At 37.7% G+C, this 14,987-nt stretch overlaps 1 protein-coding gene across 4 annotated transcripts in view; it reads left to right on the forward strand.

Annotated features, from left to right (window-relative positions):
• The window catches only part of wdfy3 (WD repeat and FYVE domain containing 3), a 369,321-nt gene that overhangs the window by 190,574 nt on the left and 163,760 nt on the right, over positions 1-14,987 (forward strand). For 3 of the 4 annotated variants that reach the window (XM_063043525.1, XM_063043526.1, XM_063043524.1), the window contains exons 13-16: positions 1,037-1,120; positions 5,032-5,209; positions 7,878-8,092; positions 9,320-9,432. In XM_063043525.1, the coding sequence (XP_062899595.1) occupies positions 1,037-1,120; positions 5,032-5,209; positions 7,878-8,092; positions 9,320-9,432 (590 nt within the window). The remainder of the gene's footprint in view (positions 1-1,036; positions 1,121-5,031; positions 5,210-7,877; positions 8,093-9,319; positions 9,433-14,987) is intronic. The other variant, XM_063043527.1, reaches the window with a different exon arrangement.

Genomic DNA, 14,987 nt, shown 5'->3' on the forward strand with positions numbered 1-14,987 from the left:
TTCCTTCCTCTTCACTTCTGAGAAATTGGAGATGCTAGTGATGTTTGCAAAGCCTGTATTGCAGGAATAAAAGGAAATAAATAAATCAGCAGCATAGTATGGCAAAGCTAAACCCAACAAGAAATGGGGATGGAAGGGTGAGATTTCCATTCATTGGACTTGAACATTAATGGAAGTTATTTTGTTGCCCAGTGAGCAAAGCTACAGCAAGTCACTGCAGATGTTTCTCCACTAATGTCAACACTTGCATAATCTTGTCTATCTCTATATCCTGTAGATCTGAATTATATTTTTCCTTTGGGAATTGCATCATATGTGTATAGGTGGAAGAAACTGTTCTAATATTTCTCAAAACATTTTGAATATTTGCTCCCAAAATCTTATTTTTTCATAAAAACAAAAAAATGCACTTTTTGTTTCAATTTCAGTTATCCACCATGTGCAATTTTGATTTTCAGTGTTTTTAATTATTTTTACAAAAATGAAATGACAGTATTTCTATGTTATTAAATTATCATTTAATAGTATTCAACTACAATGTTTTTTCAATGATTGCATGTTTAAACTTCCGGATTATACCAGATAAGCATGGTTTGTTCAAGTTTGTCATAACTCGTATGTTTATGTGGAGATGAGAGTGAACCGAAAAGGCAGTGCAAAATCAAGTTTGAGCTACATGGTTTTTTTTAAGTCCAATCTGGAAAAAGTCGAGTTATTAAGGTTTCTTGTATTTAATTTAATGTTAGTGAAGCGTTGTTAATACACTTTTACTACAGGAGTGTAAATGGAGATATTTCTGTGGATGTTGCATATTATCATAATTCTTACCAAAATTTGGAAACTTATTTTGTTTCTTGCCTTGGTACAACTTTCTCCTCTTTCTTTTACTGGCTGAAGCTACTGTATTTCTGCTGCTTTGCATGTTGTTTCCTGAATGAATCTGTGATGTTAATAGTAATTGTACTAACAAGCTTTGTGCTTATTTTTTCTTCTTAACAATCTTTGTACAATGGTGTTTGCTATTTTTTGTCTGTAGTTTTGCTGAACAGGTTCCGCCTTGCTTGACACATGAAACTTCCCTTCCCTCACCTTGGGGTACTCCAGCTCTGTCCAGGAAAAGGTACTTGCCCAGTAGGAATTACTTTGGTGTGTTTCTATACTGTTGATAGGCCTCAGTGTTAAAAACAAAAGCCAAAGTACTCGTGGTTCTGTTGCATCCGTAAAATATTAGTTCATCAGTTCTGATATGATGGTCAGTCTGAAGCACGAATTCTTTCCACAGATGCCTAGTATTTCATTACTTTTGTGTTATCTCAAATTTCTAGAATATCCAGTATTTGGCTTTGCACCTTAAACTGGTCTCTACAGTATAGAGTTTTAGATTGCCTTCTGTTGTTTGGATCAATAGTGAATGTAAATCTTCCACGGTAGTGTAGTGCTTAGTGCAACACTATTACAACTTGGGACATTCACGAGTTTGGAGTTCAATTCCGGTACCGTTCTGTGAGGAGTCTCTGTATGTCCTCCCCATGGAATGTGTGGGTTTTCTCCAAGTCCTTCGATTTTCGTCCCACAGTCCAAAGACATACTGGATAGGTTTATTGATCATTATAAATTGTCCCATGATTAGGTTGGGATTAATTGTGTTTGTTGGGGGTTGCTGGGGCAGTGTAGCTCGAAGGGCCGGAAGGACCCACTCCGTACGGTATCACCAAATAAATAAATGCTTTTGAACTTGTAGCTTTTGCAATTTTACTGTATTACCAGATGAGCTTGCAAATATTTAATGGCTATTTTATGTTGTGAGACTCTAGACTTTACGTTAAAACTTTACATAGTAAATGCTATTCTGCAGCATATGTTTGATGTTTATTTTGGCAATGAATTCCACAGAATTGGAGTTCTAGCATTGGAATATATCCAAGTTTTAATGTTGATTTAGGTAGGAATTCAGATCTTAGGACTTGATTCATGTAGCGTAGTACTCTTGTCATCAGATGATATGACCTGCCCAGCTTAGGAGCCTTGCTTGGTCATTTAGTTATTTTGTTAAACTTAATATTTTTAACTATATATTTTAAAAAATTACCAATGTGGGAATTTAAGTTTTTCTGTGTTTTGAAGTGATCTATAAACAGTATAGAAGATTGTACAGAGTGCAATAATTTAAGAAATAAAATTCCTATTTATATTATACAGTGATATGCAAAAGTTTGGGCACCCCTGGTCAAAATTTCTGTTACTGTGAATAGCTAAGCGAGTAAAAGATGAAATGATTTCCAAAAGGCATAAAGTCAAAGATGACACATTTCTTTAATATTTTAAGCAAGAAAACTTTTTTATTTCCATCTTTTACAGTTTCAAAATAACAAAAAAGGAAAAGGGCCCGAAGCAAAAGTTTGGACACCACTTGGGTTTGGATATCACAGCTTGTAAACACTTTTGAAAAGTTCTATTCAAAAGGTTCCAAACAAGCCTGATGTATTTTGGAAACAAGTCCTGTGGACTGATGAAGTTAAAATAGAACTTTTTGGTGGCAATGAGCAAAGGTATGTTTGGAGAAAAAAGGGTGCAGAATTTCATGAAAAGAACGCCTCCCCAACTGTTAAGCACAGGAGTGGATCGATCATGCTTTGGGCTTATGTTGCAGTCAGTGCAACGGGGAAAATTTACTGGTAGATGGAAGAATGAATTCAGTTAAATACCAGCAAATTCTGGAAGCAAACATCACACTGTCTGTAAAAAAAAAAGCCAAAGATGCAAAGAGGATGGCTTCTACAACAGGATAATGAACCTCAACACACCTCAAAATCCACAATGGAATACCTCAAGAGGCACAAGCTGAAGGTTTTGCCATGGCCCTCACAGTCCCCCAACCTAAACATCATCGAGAATCTGTGGATAGTCCTCAAAAGAGCAGTGCATGCAAGATGGCCCAAGAATCTCACAGAACTAGAAGCCTTTTGCAAGGAAGAATAGGCAAAGATCCCCCAAACAAGAATTGAAAGACTGTAAAGGCTGATTTATACTTGTGCTTCAAATGTGCACCATAAGTACAATGTAGCAGCGTACCCTACGCTGTACTCTACGCCAACCCTACACCGTAGCCTAACGTGCACCTCTCCCAAAATGTAACTATGCGTCGCGGCCTCGCAGACTACAACAACTGCGATTGGTCCACTTGGTAGCATTGCATTTCCTCCTACGCTGCGGTAGCTTGCCATTGGGCGACTGAAGAGCAGGGAAGGAACTCTGGCTGCAATGCTTTCCGTAAAGCTTTACAGATCTCCAAAATTATGGAGTACCCTGTGCTTGACGCCAGTTTGTAGCTAGCTGCTACAGCCTGTTGACCTCCACCTGAAGCTAAAACTCGAATAGTGATTGCCAGTCTACTGTGCGTACACTGATGTGAAATAAATGGTTGGAGACGATGAACCAAATCGTCAAATCTGCCAACATCCGAAAATATTTCAAATGCATTTCCTCATCCGTGTCTCTCGGTGGCCGGACAAGCACAGAAAATTCACCCTCCTTCAGTTTCAGTCGCCATTGTTTGAAGTTTGAGTTTCTTCGTGTTGAGTTTCAACACGAAGAAGCTCAACACAGTGGCATAGAAACCCCACCGCCATCTAGCGTTTTGGTGGTGAAGTGCAGAGCAACGCAGGCACACCAGCGCAGAAGTATAAATGCTCACAACTGCGTAGCCCACTTGTGTAGGCTACGGCGCAAGCTAGTACACACAAGTATAATATTAGCTGCTACATAAAGCGTTTACAAGCTGTGATACTTGCCAAAGGGGGTCTTACTAAGTACTGCCATGCAGGGAGCCCAAACTTTTGCTTCAGGCCCTTTTCTTTTTTTGTTATTTTGAAACTGTAAAAGATGGAAATAAAAAAGTTTTCTTGCTTAAAATATTAAAGAAGTGTGTCATCTTTAACATTATGCCTTTTGGAAATCAGTTTATCTTTTACTTACTTAGCTATTCGCAGTAACAGAAATTTTGACCAGGGGTGCCCAAACTTTTGAATGCCACTGTATCTTGGAGGAAGTTTATCTTCATGTTACAAACGCTATTATCGATTGTCCAGTCACACTCAACTGTAAACAGTTATAATAGCTGTTGAAGCATGAATGCAGATAAGATCCTGATTCCAGCTAGAAGTATTGCTTTTGTGTCACCATCAAAATTATTAAGGCAGGGGCATAGCGACAGTTCCATTTCTGATTCCACAGTAAAGCCCAAATATATATTGGTTTTAACAAAAAAAAATGTCATTGTCACACCTTTTGTGCTATTTGTATGTATTTTCTAATGCATAGAATTTGCTATCTCAAGTTTCGTAATTGAAATGTCCCAAATATGGTGTATACCATGATGCATTCAGAAATCCTCACCTTATTTACATGCTATACCAACCAGCAACTGTGACAACTCTCAATCAGATTTTGCCAAAGAAATTGGATGCCTCAAAAAATAGTGGGGCAGCTTTGAGGCTATGGAGATCCAATAAGATTGCTCCTTCTAATTTCAAGGAGAAAAATAAGCTGAATCTGCCCCTTATTAACTTCTAAGGGTTTATTTTGCTTTTTCTTGTGATTTCTTAAATGTTGACATGCCAATACCATGTATCTTTGAATTATTGTTACAGAGGAAGTCAGTGATGCCTTGGTATGCCTAAAAATTCTGAATTTCACACTTGCAACATTTCCTGCTAGGATAGCATGAAGTTTGAATTATTAGCCTAGATGTTTGAGGGAGTTTTGGAATAATTCTATATTTGTAAGGAAAAAGAGAAAAAAACTTGTGTGAATTTTTTATGCCGTTACTTGCTATTCTAGAACATTCAGTCCTGCTTATTGTCTTTCAGAAAACAATTAAAAGATATTTATCTATGATTTAAACATAAAGTGCAACTTGTGAATATTATTGAATAAGTGCTCATAATTACAAATGTTCTTTATTCCTATTTTGCATTAGAAGAATTGATGAATGAATACAGGTTAAGGTTAATGGTTTTATTTCTCACGTAGGCCAGGCTATCATACTGTTTCAACTCCTCCTGTATTGCCCACCAAATCCATCTCAGAATTGAAGCTACTCAATGCACTGACTTCCTTGCATTGTCCTGATGCAGTCATAATACATCCAGGAGCAGTACTTGCAATTTTAGACCTCTTGGCCTCAGTCAGCTTCGACGAGCAATTTGAGGTAAATAACTGGGAATTCGAATGGAATTACTATTGAGAGATTAGAATTTTTACTATGCTATGGGTTATATGTTTTCAGTTACACTGAATTCAGTGACACTAAGTGGAGAAAATCACCAAAACAAAGATGCAGTTAATAACAAAAGAAAATGTGAGGTAAATAACTGGGAATTAGAATGCAATTACTATTGAGAGATTAGAATTTTTACTATGCTATGGGTTATATGTTTTCAGTTATACTGAATTCAGTGACACTAAGTGGAGAAAATCACCAAAACAAAGATGCAGTTAATAACAAAAGAAAATGTGCAGAAATCCAAGAAATACACACAAAATGCTGGAGGAACCAAAGCAGGTCAGGCAACATCTATAGAAAAGAATACAGTCAACGTTTTGGGCCGAGACCCTTCATCAGGACTGGAGAAAAAAAAAGAGCTGAGTTCCTGCAGCTTCTTGTGAATGCAGTTAATAATCCTGTTTATGCCTGATCATCTTTATTGTTTTCTGTTTTCTTTGTCAGTTTAATTTCTTTTGAAATTTAATGATTTTGGCTTCACAGTTTAGAATTTCGGTCTTTTGTCCTCTCTTACCTTAATGTAATGGCAATGGATTAAAGGATCGAATCCCAATCAAACTCAATTTAGAAGTTATCCTTTTTTCAAATGTTTATACACTAGAACCTGAACTAGAGAAGCCCACACCAGGGAGTCTGAATTTTGTTTCAATTATAATTAGGGAAACCAAAGAATAAATATACCAAGTCTTTAACATCTTCTTACCCAATCATAAAGTTGATTAGTTGTAGAGTTTGAAAATTTGCATAAATAATTACTGTCATATTTTGCTGCAATTTTCTTTTACAGTTTAAAATACTTTTGTCTTTTCTTACCTCAATATAAAAGCATTGGGTTAAAGGACTGGAACCCAAACAAACTCACTTCCCCTATTTACAAGTGGTTATACTCATCAATAGAGGCCACAATAAAGAAACAAATTAGTTTCTTTGATTTGGTATCCATCAGCCTCAAGCCAACTTTTAGACCAAGAGTTTGAGTGCAATAATGGCATCCCTTTCCCTCCTTCACTTACTGTACTTGTGCTGAACTCAAAACTGAACTACTCAAATTTTTAAAAAAAACTCAAATGCTTTCACTAAAGATTACCATCTGCTGGATCATCAAAAAGTTAATTGGCTTTGTAGCATCACCTCTAAATACATTAACTTCAAAATGGGTTGAGCTGCAAATTGTAGCTTTTTCACAAAGTATACACTCAACCTTGTATACCCACAGTTGTCCCAGCTTGTGAATGAATTATTTTCAGCTGTGGTAGCCAAAATGATTACAGGATAACACACAAACTGCTAGAGGAACTCAGTAAGTCAGGCAATACCCATGGAAATGAATAACTAGTGACATTTCATTAGCCCTGGTGAAGGATCTCAGCCCAAAATGTCAATTATTTATTCCATTTTTATAGATGCTGCCTGACCTGAGTTCCTCCAGTATTCTGCGTGTTTTGCTCTGGTTTTCCAGCATCTGCAGAATCTCTTACGTTTATGATTACAGAATTCCTTTATTTAAATGTCTGTTATATATTGAAGAAACACTTAGCCATTTATGTTTCATTAGGCCATGGATGGATTGAATCCTGGAACAATTGATCTCTTGCATAAAATATTTGCTTTTTTTGACAAACAATATTAACATGAACTTCAATGAAGTGTAATTTTACACGAGTGTAGAATAATGTTATCATGCTTTGTTAAGGGGTGCCACAGTAGTGTAGCTGTTCACATGATGCTACTACAGCTCAGGGTGTCAGAGTTTGGAATTCAATTCCAATGTCATCTGTGAGGAGTCTGTACATCCTTCTTGTGGAAGTTGTAGGTTTTCTCTAGGTGCTCCAGCTTCCTCCCACAGTCCTTAGACGTATTGGTTAGTAGGTTAATTGGTCATTGTAAATTGTCCTGTGATATAGGCTAGTTTAAATTATGCATTGCTAGGTGGAGTGGCTCGAAGGTATCTTAATAAATATAAATAAAAAAGATACTTCTAAATAATATGGAAAAATAAAGTGGAATGTGTAGTAATCTGTAATATAATTCCTGCTCAGCTTATATTGAATTTTCTCGTTGCCTTTGAAGAAAGAGTTAAACAGACATTTGACAGAATTGCATTTTTTAAAATTAACTTGTCACTAAAATGTTCTCTTTAATAAAAATAGTTTGTTTTTCAATTGTAAATGCAGCCATTGCAAACAACAGAACTTTAATAAAAGCTAATGGAAGATAATAAAAGAGTTTACTAACATCAAAAATAGATAAAAATATAGTGATGTTAGAAATATAATTATTCCAAACAATGACAAGAAAATTATTCTACTGTTGAAACATATTCCAGTGTTTGTAAAAAGCGTAGTGTAAGGAAGAATATCTTATAAAGCTGTAGTGGATCTTGTCCTTATTGGGACAAATGTCTCATCATCATGACTAGTGATATTTGGTTGCCGATTTACCCTCTTTGGCAGTTATAATTTCCAATTAACTGTTGTAAGTCCTCTACCTTTAGATTTTGCTTACTCTATTGCAAAAAATTACACTATGGAAGGAGCTGAGTTGGACGATTTCTAATGTGTATTTTATATTACCTCTTTCCTGTCTTTCTTAGCATGCATTAGCTCTTCAGTTTGCAGTGGCTAATATTTTGCAATCACTCATCCATTTGGAGAGAAATCAGCAAATGATGTGTGATGCAGGACTTCATGCACGGCTTTTACAAAGATGCAGTTCAGCTCTGTCTGATGAAGACCATCCTCTGCACCCACCACTCCAAAGGATGTTTGAGCGATTAGCTTCACAGTCATTAGAACCAATGGTCCTTAGGTAGGAAGTATACATACTGTATATTAAAAAGTATTAATATAAGATGATTAAGTGTTGATATCCACTGTGAACCTGTCAGATTTTTGTTAGAATACTTCAATTTAACCATGTAACCTTTTCCTCAACAAGATTAGTCACTTTCAGTTGACCAATCTGTGGCTTAGTAGTATAATTTAATTTGTAGCAGGTTGTCATCAGTTTGATAGTTCCAACATCAGAGGTTAATTGAATCTTGCCTGAAATGTAAACAACTTTTCCTACAGCCCCCATCCTCCAAACCCACCCATCCCAGGTGCTCTGCCACTGTTAATGTATCAAACTCACACGTAGGACCTATAAACCGACTAGAATAGACATAATTTCTCTGAACAATTGGGCAGCTCCCATAGAGACAAACTTCAAAACCAATGTCATACATAATACACTTTATCTGGCCTTCTGTTTTCACGTTATTGGGAATTTGAAGATGTGCAATACTAAGAATAAAATTTACCACAAAATACTCTTCTGCACCTCACAGTACTTACTTTCTGCAATCTGTGTGGTGACAACTCTAGCCATGGATACTGGATGCTGTACTGTTATAGAAACATAGAATGTTTTAAAACATCAAGTGATGATTAGTCTATTTTTTCTCATTTTTTTTCTCTGCAGTATATTGATAGATACTTTTGAATGCATTTTATACAGTTTTCAATCAAAGTATTATTTTCAGATACATCAAACTCTGTTTTAATACTTAAATTAATAAAAACATATGGGCTTGGTACTTGGGCATTGTTCCATACCAATATTATTCACAAGAATGATATTATTGGTTCTAAGGGCTATCGTAAAAGTGAAATAATATGGTAACATCCTTTTTGTAGGAATTTAACAGTTTGCTTCCTGTATGTTCATCTTAAATATGCTATTCTTATATTGAGATGCTTCTTGGCCACTTAGTTAGCATACAACCAATTTTTTGGAATTATTTTGATGGAGGTAAATTATCTCCTTTGATTGTGATTAATCTGGCTGTGACATAACTTTATTTCTGAATTGCAATATTGAAAGTAAAAGGATTGGTAAGGTTTGACAAGGCTGGGTTTGTAATTAAGAACAAACGCGAAGTATTTTTTTGTTCATCGAAGAGAAGAAATACTATATTTAACTGACTGAAAACTTTTAAAGTGTTTATTGTTATTTTCTGCTGATGTTGACCATCTTTGTATTGATTGCTTTCAGTGAGTTTCTCCGTCTTGGTAACCCATTGAATTGTGGTGCCTGGGATAAGAAACTAATTAATGTCTATAGGGTCCACAAGCCAAGTTCATTAAGTTGTGAAGCAGATATGAGAGGTATGCTGTAAGGTATATATAAATTGTAAAATATTTTTTTCATAATTTCCTTTGGTTTATGTGAATCTTCATAATTTTCAAATTTAGTTGGAGTAGTGTTTGAAATATAGCATTAACAAAAAAATACTCCTGTGATACATGTACCACATGGTTCTTCAGCAGTTGCTGTGAGGACATTAAAAGATACAGTTGCAAGAAAAAGTTTGTGAACCCTTTGCAATTACCTGGTTTTCTGCATTAATTACTCAAAAACTGCAGTCTGATTTTCATTTAAGTCACAATAATAGACAAACACAATCTGCCCCAACTAATAGCACAAACACTAGGGAGAGCAGAAACAATACTGAATTTCCTCCATTTGTAGACAATTTCTGTTACCGTAGACTGATGAGCATCAGGTCTTTAGAAATACTTGTGTAGCCTTTTCCAGCTTTATGCATCTCTAAATTAGCATAGCAGGGTAGCATAGTGGTTAGCACAACGCTTTACAGTACAGGAGACCAGGGTTCAATTCCCTCCACTGCCTGTAAGGGGTTTATATGTTCTTCCCGTGACCGCGTGGGGTTCCTCCGGGTGCTCCTTTTTCCTCCCATAGTCCAACGACGTAACGGTTGGTAGATTATTTGGTCACTGTAAGTTGTCCCATGATTAAGCTAGGATTAAATCGGGGGATTGCTGGGTTGCGTGCCTCGATGGGCTGAAAGGGCCTATTCTGCACTGTATCTCAGTACATTTTTAAAAAAATAAATAAATTCTTCTTAGGTCTCTGAGCGTTGTTTTGATCGAGGCATGGTGCACGTAAACACATCTTCCTTGAGAAGAGCAGGCTCTGTCAGTAAGCTGACTTTGTGTCTTTTTTGGAGGGTAGGGCACCACTGCAACCCACACCTCCAATCTCATCTCATTGATTGGAACACCTGCCTCCAAATTGCTTTTGTAGAAGGCGTTACCCTAGTGGTTCATCTACTTTTTTGAACCAAGACTGTAATTGTTTGAATGGTGTACTCAGTATTGACAGGAAGAAGTATAATTGTTTGTGTGTTATTAGTTAGGCAGATTGTGACTAGGATGAAGATCAGACCACATTTTATGAGTAATTAATGCAGAAAACCAGGTAATTGCAAAGGGTTCACAAACTTTTTCCTGCAACTCTATATAGCTAAGCTGCCTGAGACTTTTGCACGCTATTGTAATAATATTTGTATTGTACTACTACTGCAAAAAGAAACAAATTTCATGACAAATGTGAGTGATGAAAAACCTGATTCTATTGTGGACTGAGAGTGGGAAGGGGGAAAGGAGAGGTGAATCTTGGTTGGGAGAAAAGTGAAGGGAGAGGAAAGTGAATGGAAAGCACCAGAGGGACATTCTGTGGTCATTAAGGAACCAATTGTTTGGAATCAAATGACCTTGCCTGGTGTCCCAGGACTGGATGTGTCTGCACCCACGTCAACCTCTGCTCCAGCCCTCTCTCTCTACCACCTATTTGCTCCCACCAGATTTCCAGATTCACTCTCCACTTCATATTGGCAAATACAGTACAGTGCAAAAGCCTTAGCTTTACACATGTGCCTAAGACTTTTGCAGAGTACTGTACTTTTCAAATTCCCTTTATTCCTCTATAGTTCCTGGTATTCCCATGCTATTATTAGCCTGCCCCAAACAAATTATCTTACACCGTTTCAGATTGCATTGCTTTTGCCGCACATTTGTCCATTGAAGCCTTTCTGCCTTTTCCAGGTTACTGTTTCACTATCAATGCTGTAAACAATGAGCAACGCACAAAATGCTGGAAGAATTCAGCAGGTCAGGCAATATCTTCGTGTCTCGGTCTGACTCATCAACTATTTATTACCCTGCATAGATGCTGCCTGACCTGCTGAGTTTCTCCAGCATTTTGTGTGAGTTGTTTAAGATATCCAGCGTCTGCGGAATCTCGTGTCTATGACTAAAACTATATTGCCATGTGAACATCTAAGAAGTAAATGTGATGGAAGAAATAGTAAATTGCAAAAGTCTTAAATTTGTTTAAGAGGGTTTTTTTGTCTTCTGCATTAGTGTATCAGCAGAAGAGAGCAAATTTCAGATTTCCTACATTCATTTTCCAAAAAATTAAATGTTACAGAGAAATTTCATAAGAGTGTAACATATTAAGTAATAGACCATTTTTCAAATAAAAACTTGATTACTTTGTATATATAAAGCCCAGTGCATGATTAAACTAAGATAACAAACAAGTGCTAATGATCAATGACATAATAGGAAGAATGAAATAAACTGATTAACTGAAACAGAAACAGGTGTATAGAATAGTATAGCAATGATCAGGCCCTCGTCTCAGTGTTGTGCTGAACCAGCTAAAAAGTAAATCAAAAACCCCCTAAAACTAATCCCTTCTACCTACACAATGTCCATATCCCTCCTTCTTCCTCTCATAGTCATACTTTATTGATCCCAGGGGAAATTGGTTTTCAATAAAGTATGACTATGTTCATTCCTATTGCTACCTAATTGTCTCTTGAAAGCCTCCGATGTATTTGAATCTACCACCATACCAGGCACCATATTCCAGGCATCCACCACTCTGTGAGTAACATCCCTCTCATCCACTTTGAACCTACCCTTCTCACCTTCAATGCATGGTCACTAGGATTAGACATTTCTGTACTGGGAAAAAGATACTTCTTGTCTCCTATACCTATGGCTCTCATAATCTTATAAACCTCTATCAGATCTCCTCTCAGCCTCCTCAGCTCCAAAGAAAACAACCCAGATTTGTCCAGCCTCTCATGATAGCACATGCTCTCTAAACCAGGCGGTGTCCTGGTAAACCTCTTCTGCATGCTCTTAATGTCCTTCCTATAGTGGGGTGACCAGAACTGTATGTAATACTCCTGATGTGGCCTAACCAGAGTTTTCTAAAGTGGCAACGTTACCTCTTGACTTTTGAACTCAATGCCTCGACCAATAAAAGCAAGCATTCCATAAGCTGCCGTAACCACACTATCGACCTGTATTCATAATTCATGGAGCTATGAACTTGTACCCCTAGATCTCTCTGCTCAGTAACACTGTTAAGACTCTTGCCTTGCATTTTCCTTACCAAGATGCAGCACCTCACATTTAGCTGGGTTAAGCTCCATCTGCCATTCCTCTGCCTGTATCTACAACAGATCTATATCAAGCTATATTCTTTGCCAGTCTTCTAATCTATCCACAGCTCCACCAATCTTAGTATCATCCACAAACTTACTATGAGGGACTTTGACAACCACCTTACTAAAATCCATGTGGACAACATCCACTGCCTTACCTTCATCAATCTCTCATTACCTTTCAAAAAAACTCAATCAAGTTGGTAAGACACGACCTAATTAGGCCATGTGTTTCCAAATGCTCATATATCCTTTCCTAAGAATTTTCTCCAGCAATTTTCCTACAACTGATGTGAGACTCACCAGTTTATAGTTCTCAGGATTTTCTCTTGTTCCCTTCTTAAATAGAGGTATAGCATAAGCCACTCACTAGTCCACTGGGACCTCGCCTATGCCTAGAGAGGACATGAAGATACTGGTCAAGGCCTTGTAATCTCGACTCTTGCCTCCTTCAATAACTTGGGGTAAATCCCATCAGGCCCTGGGGACTTATTGACCTTAATATTCATTAGGAGGCCCAACACTTCTTCCTCCTTGACCTCTAAACGCCCTAACATGTTTATGTAGTCAGCACTGATCTCCTGGTCCTCCATGTCCTTTTCCCTGGTAAATACAGAAGCAAAGTACTCATTAAGTACCTCACTCACATTCTCCACATTCAAGCAAATGTTCCACTCTTTAGCCTTGAGTGGTCCTACCCTCTCCCTAGTTATCATTTTGTTTTTCATGTATGTATAAAACACCTTGGGATTCACCTTAATCCTACTTGCCAAAGACTTTTCATGGCCCCTCCTTACTTTTCTAATTCCCTTCTTCAGTTTTTTTCTGGCTTTTTTTTTATAATCCTTGTGTTAAAATCCTCATTTGATCCTAATTTCTGAAGCTTTACCTACTTTTCCTTTTTCTTTTTGACTAAATTCATCACCTCTCTGGACATCCAAGGTTCTCTAATCTTTCCATCCTTGTCCTTCCTCCTAATGGGAACACTCCTTTCCTGTACTCTGTTCAATTGATCTTTAAACACCCTCCACATGTCTGATGTGGACTTAGAAAAATACTGTTCCCAATTAACTCTTCTTGGTTCCTGTCAAATGACCTCGTAACTGTCTTACTCCAACTGAAGATTCCCCTACAAAGACAATTCCTATCCTGATCTATAGATATCCTGAAAGTTAAGGAGTACAGTGGAAGGATTCAAACTGGACAAGGAACAACCAAACTAAAAGGTGAGGGTGTGGCAGATGCAATAGTTTAACATTCAAATCATCAATTCTTACACCATAGCGAGAGTGAGCATAACACCAAGACACAAAGTGGTCATCCTGCATCAGCAAGGTCTCTCCCAAGCAGAATTTTTTTGGCAGACAGGAGTTTCAAGATGTGCTATCTTCTTGAAGAAGCACAAAGAAATGGGTAGGATTGAGGACCAGAAACACATTGGTCGGCCACGGAAACTGAGTGCAGCAAACGAGAGATGTGTCAAACTGATGTCCCTTCTAAATCCAAAGAAATCCAGCACCGCTATCAGCTCACAGAAACCACTGGAACCTAAGTACACCCCTCTATAGTCTGGAGAAGTCTTGTCAGAAGTGTTCTTCGTGGAAGAGTTCCTGCCAAAAAGCCATTCTTCCGAAGTGGAAATAAAGCACAAAAACACAGGGACTGGGATGCTGAACAATGGCAACAAGTGCTCTGGACTGGCAAGTCAAAATTTCAAATTGTTGTCTCAAACAGTTGGCAGTTTTTAGAAAAGCTGAAGAGCGCTACATGAATGAGTCTGCAGCAAACAGTGAAGCATGGCGGAGGTTGCCTGCAGTTCTGGGGCTGTATTTCTGCAAATGGATTTGGTGATCTGGTCAGAATTAATGAACTCCTCATGCTGAAAAATGCAATCAGATTCTCATCCATCACTTAAAACCATCAGGAAGGTGTCTGATCGGTCCCAACTTTATTCTGCAGGAAGCAAGTGACAGTGTGCCAAACACGCAGCCAAGCTCATTGGAGACTATATTTAGATTATGAGGACACTCAGTGTCATTTTTTAATGCATGCATTAAAAAATGATAAAATGTTTCTCCAGAAAGATATCACAGAAACACAGGAGAAACCAAGCCTAAAAACTGACAAGACCACATAATTAGAACATATAGTTACAACAGTGCAAAGCAATACCATAATTTGATAAAGAGCAGACCATGGGCACGGTAAAAAAAAGTCTCAAGTCCCAATAGCCCCATTATCACACAGACCTAAGCGCCACAAACTTGCCGATGCATTAGAAGCTCCCAACCGCAGCCGACTCTGAGTCCGTCCAAAAACCTCGAGCCTCCAACCAGCCCTCCAACACCGAGCGCCATCTCTGCCGAGCACTATGACCCCGCCCCGGCCGCCGAGCAACAA

Source organism: Mobula hypostoma, chromosome 3 (genome assembly GCF_963921235.1).
Source record: "Mobula hypostoma chromosome 3, sMobHyp1.1, whole genome shotgun sequence".
NCBI lineage: Eukaryota > Metazoa > Chordata > Chondrichthyes > Myliobatiformes > Myliobatidae > Mobula > Mobula hypostoma.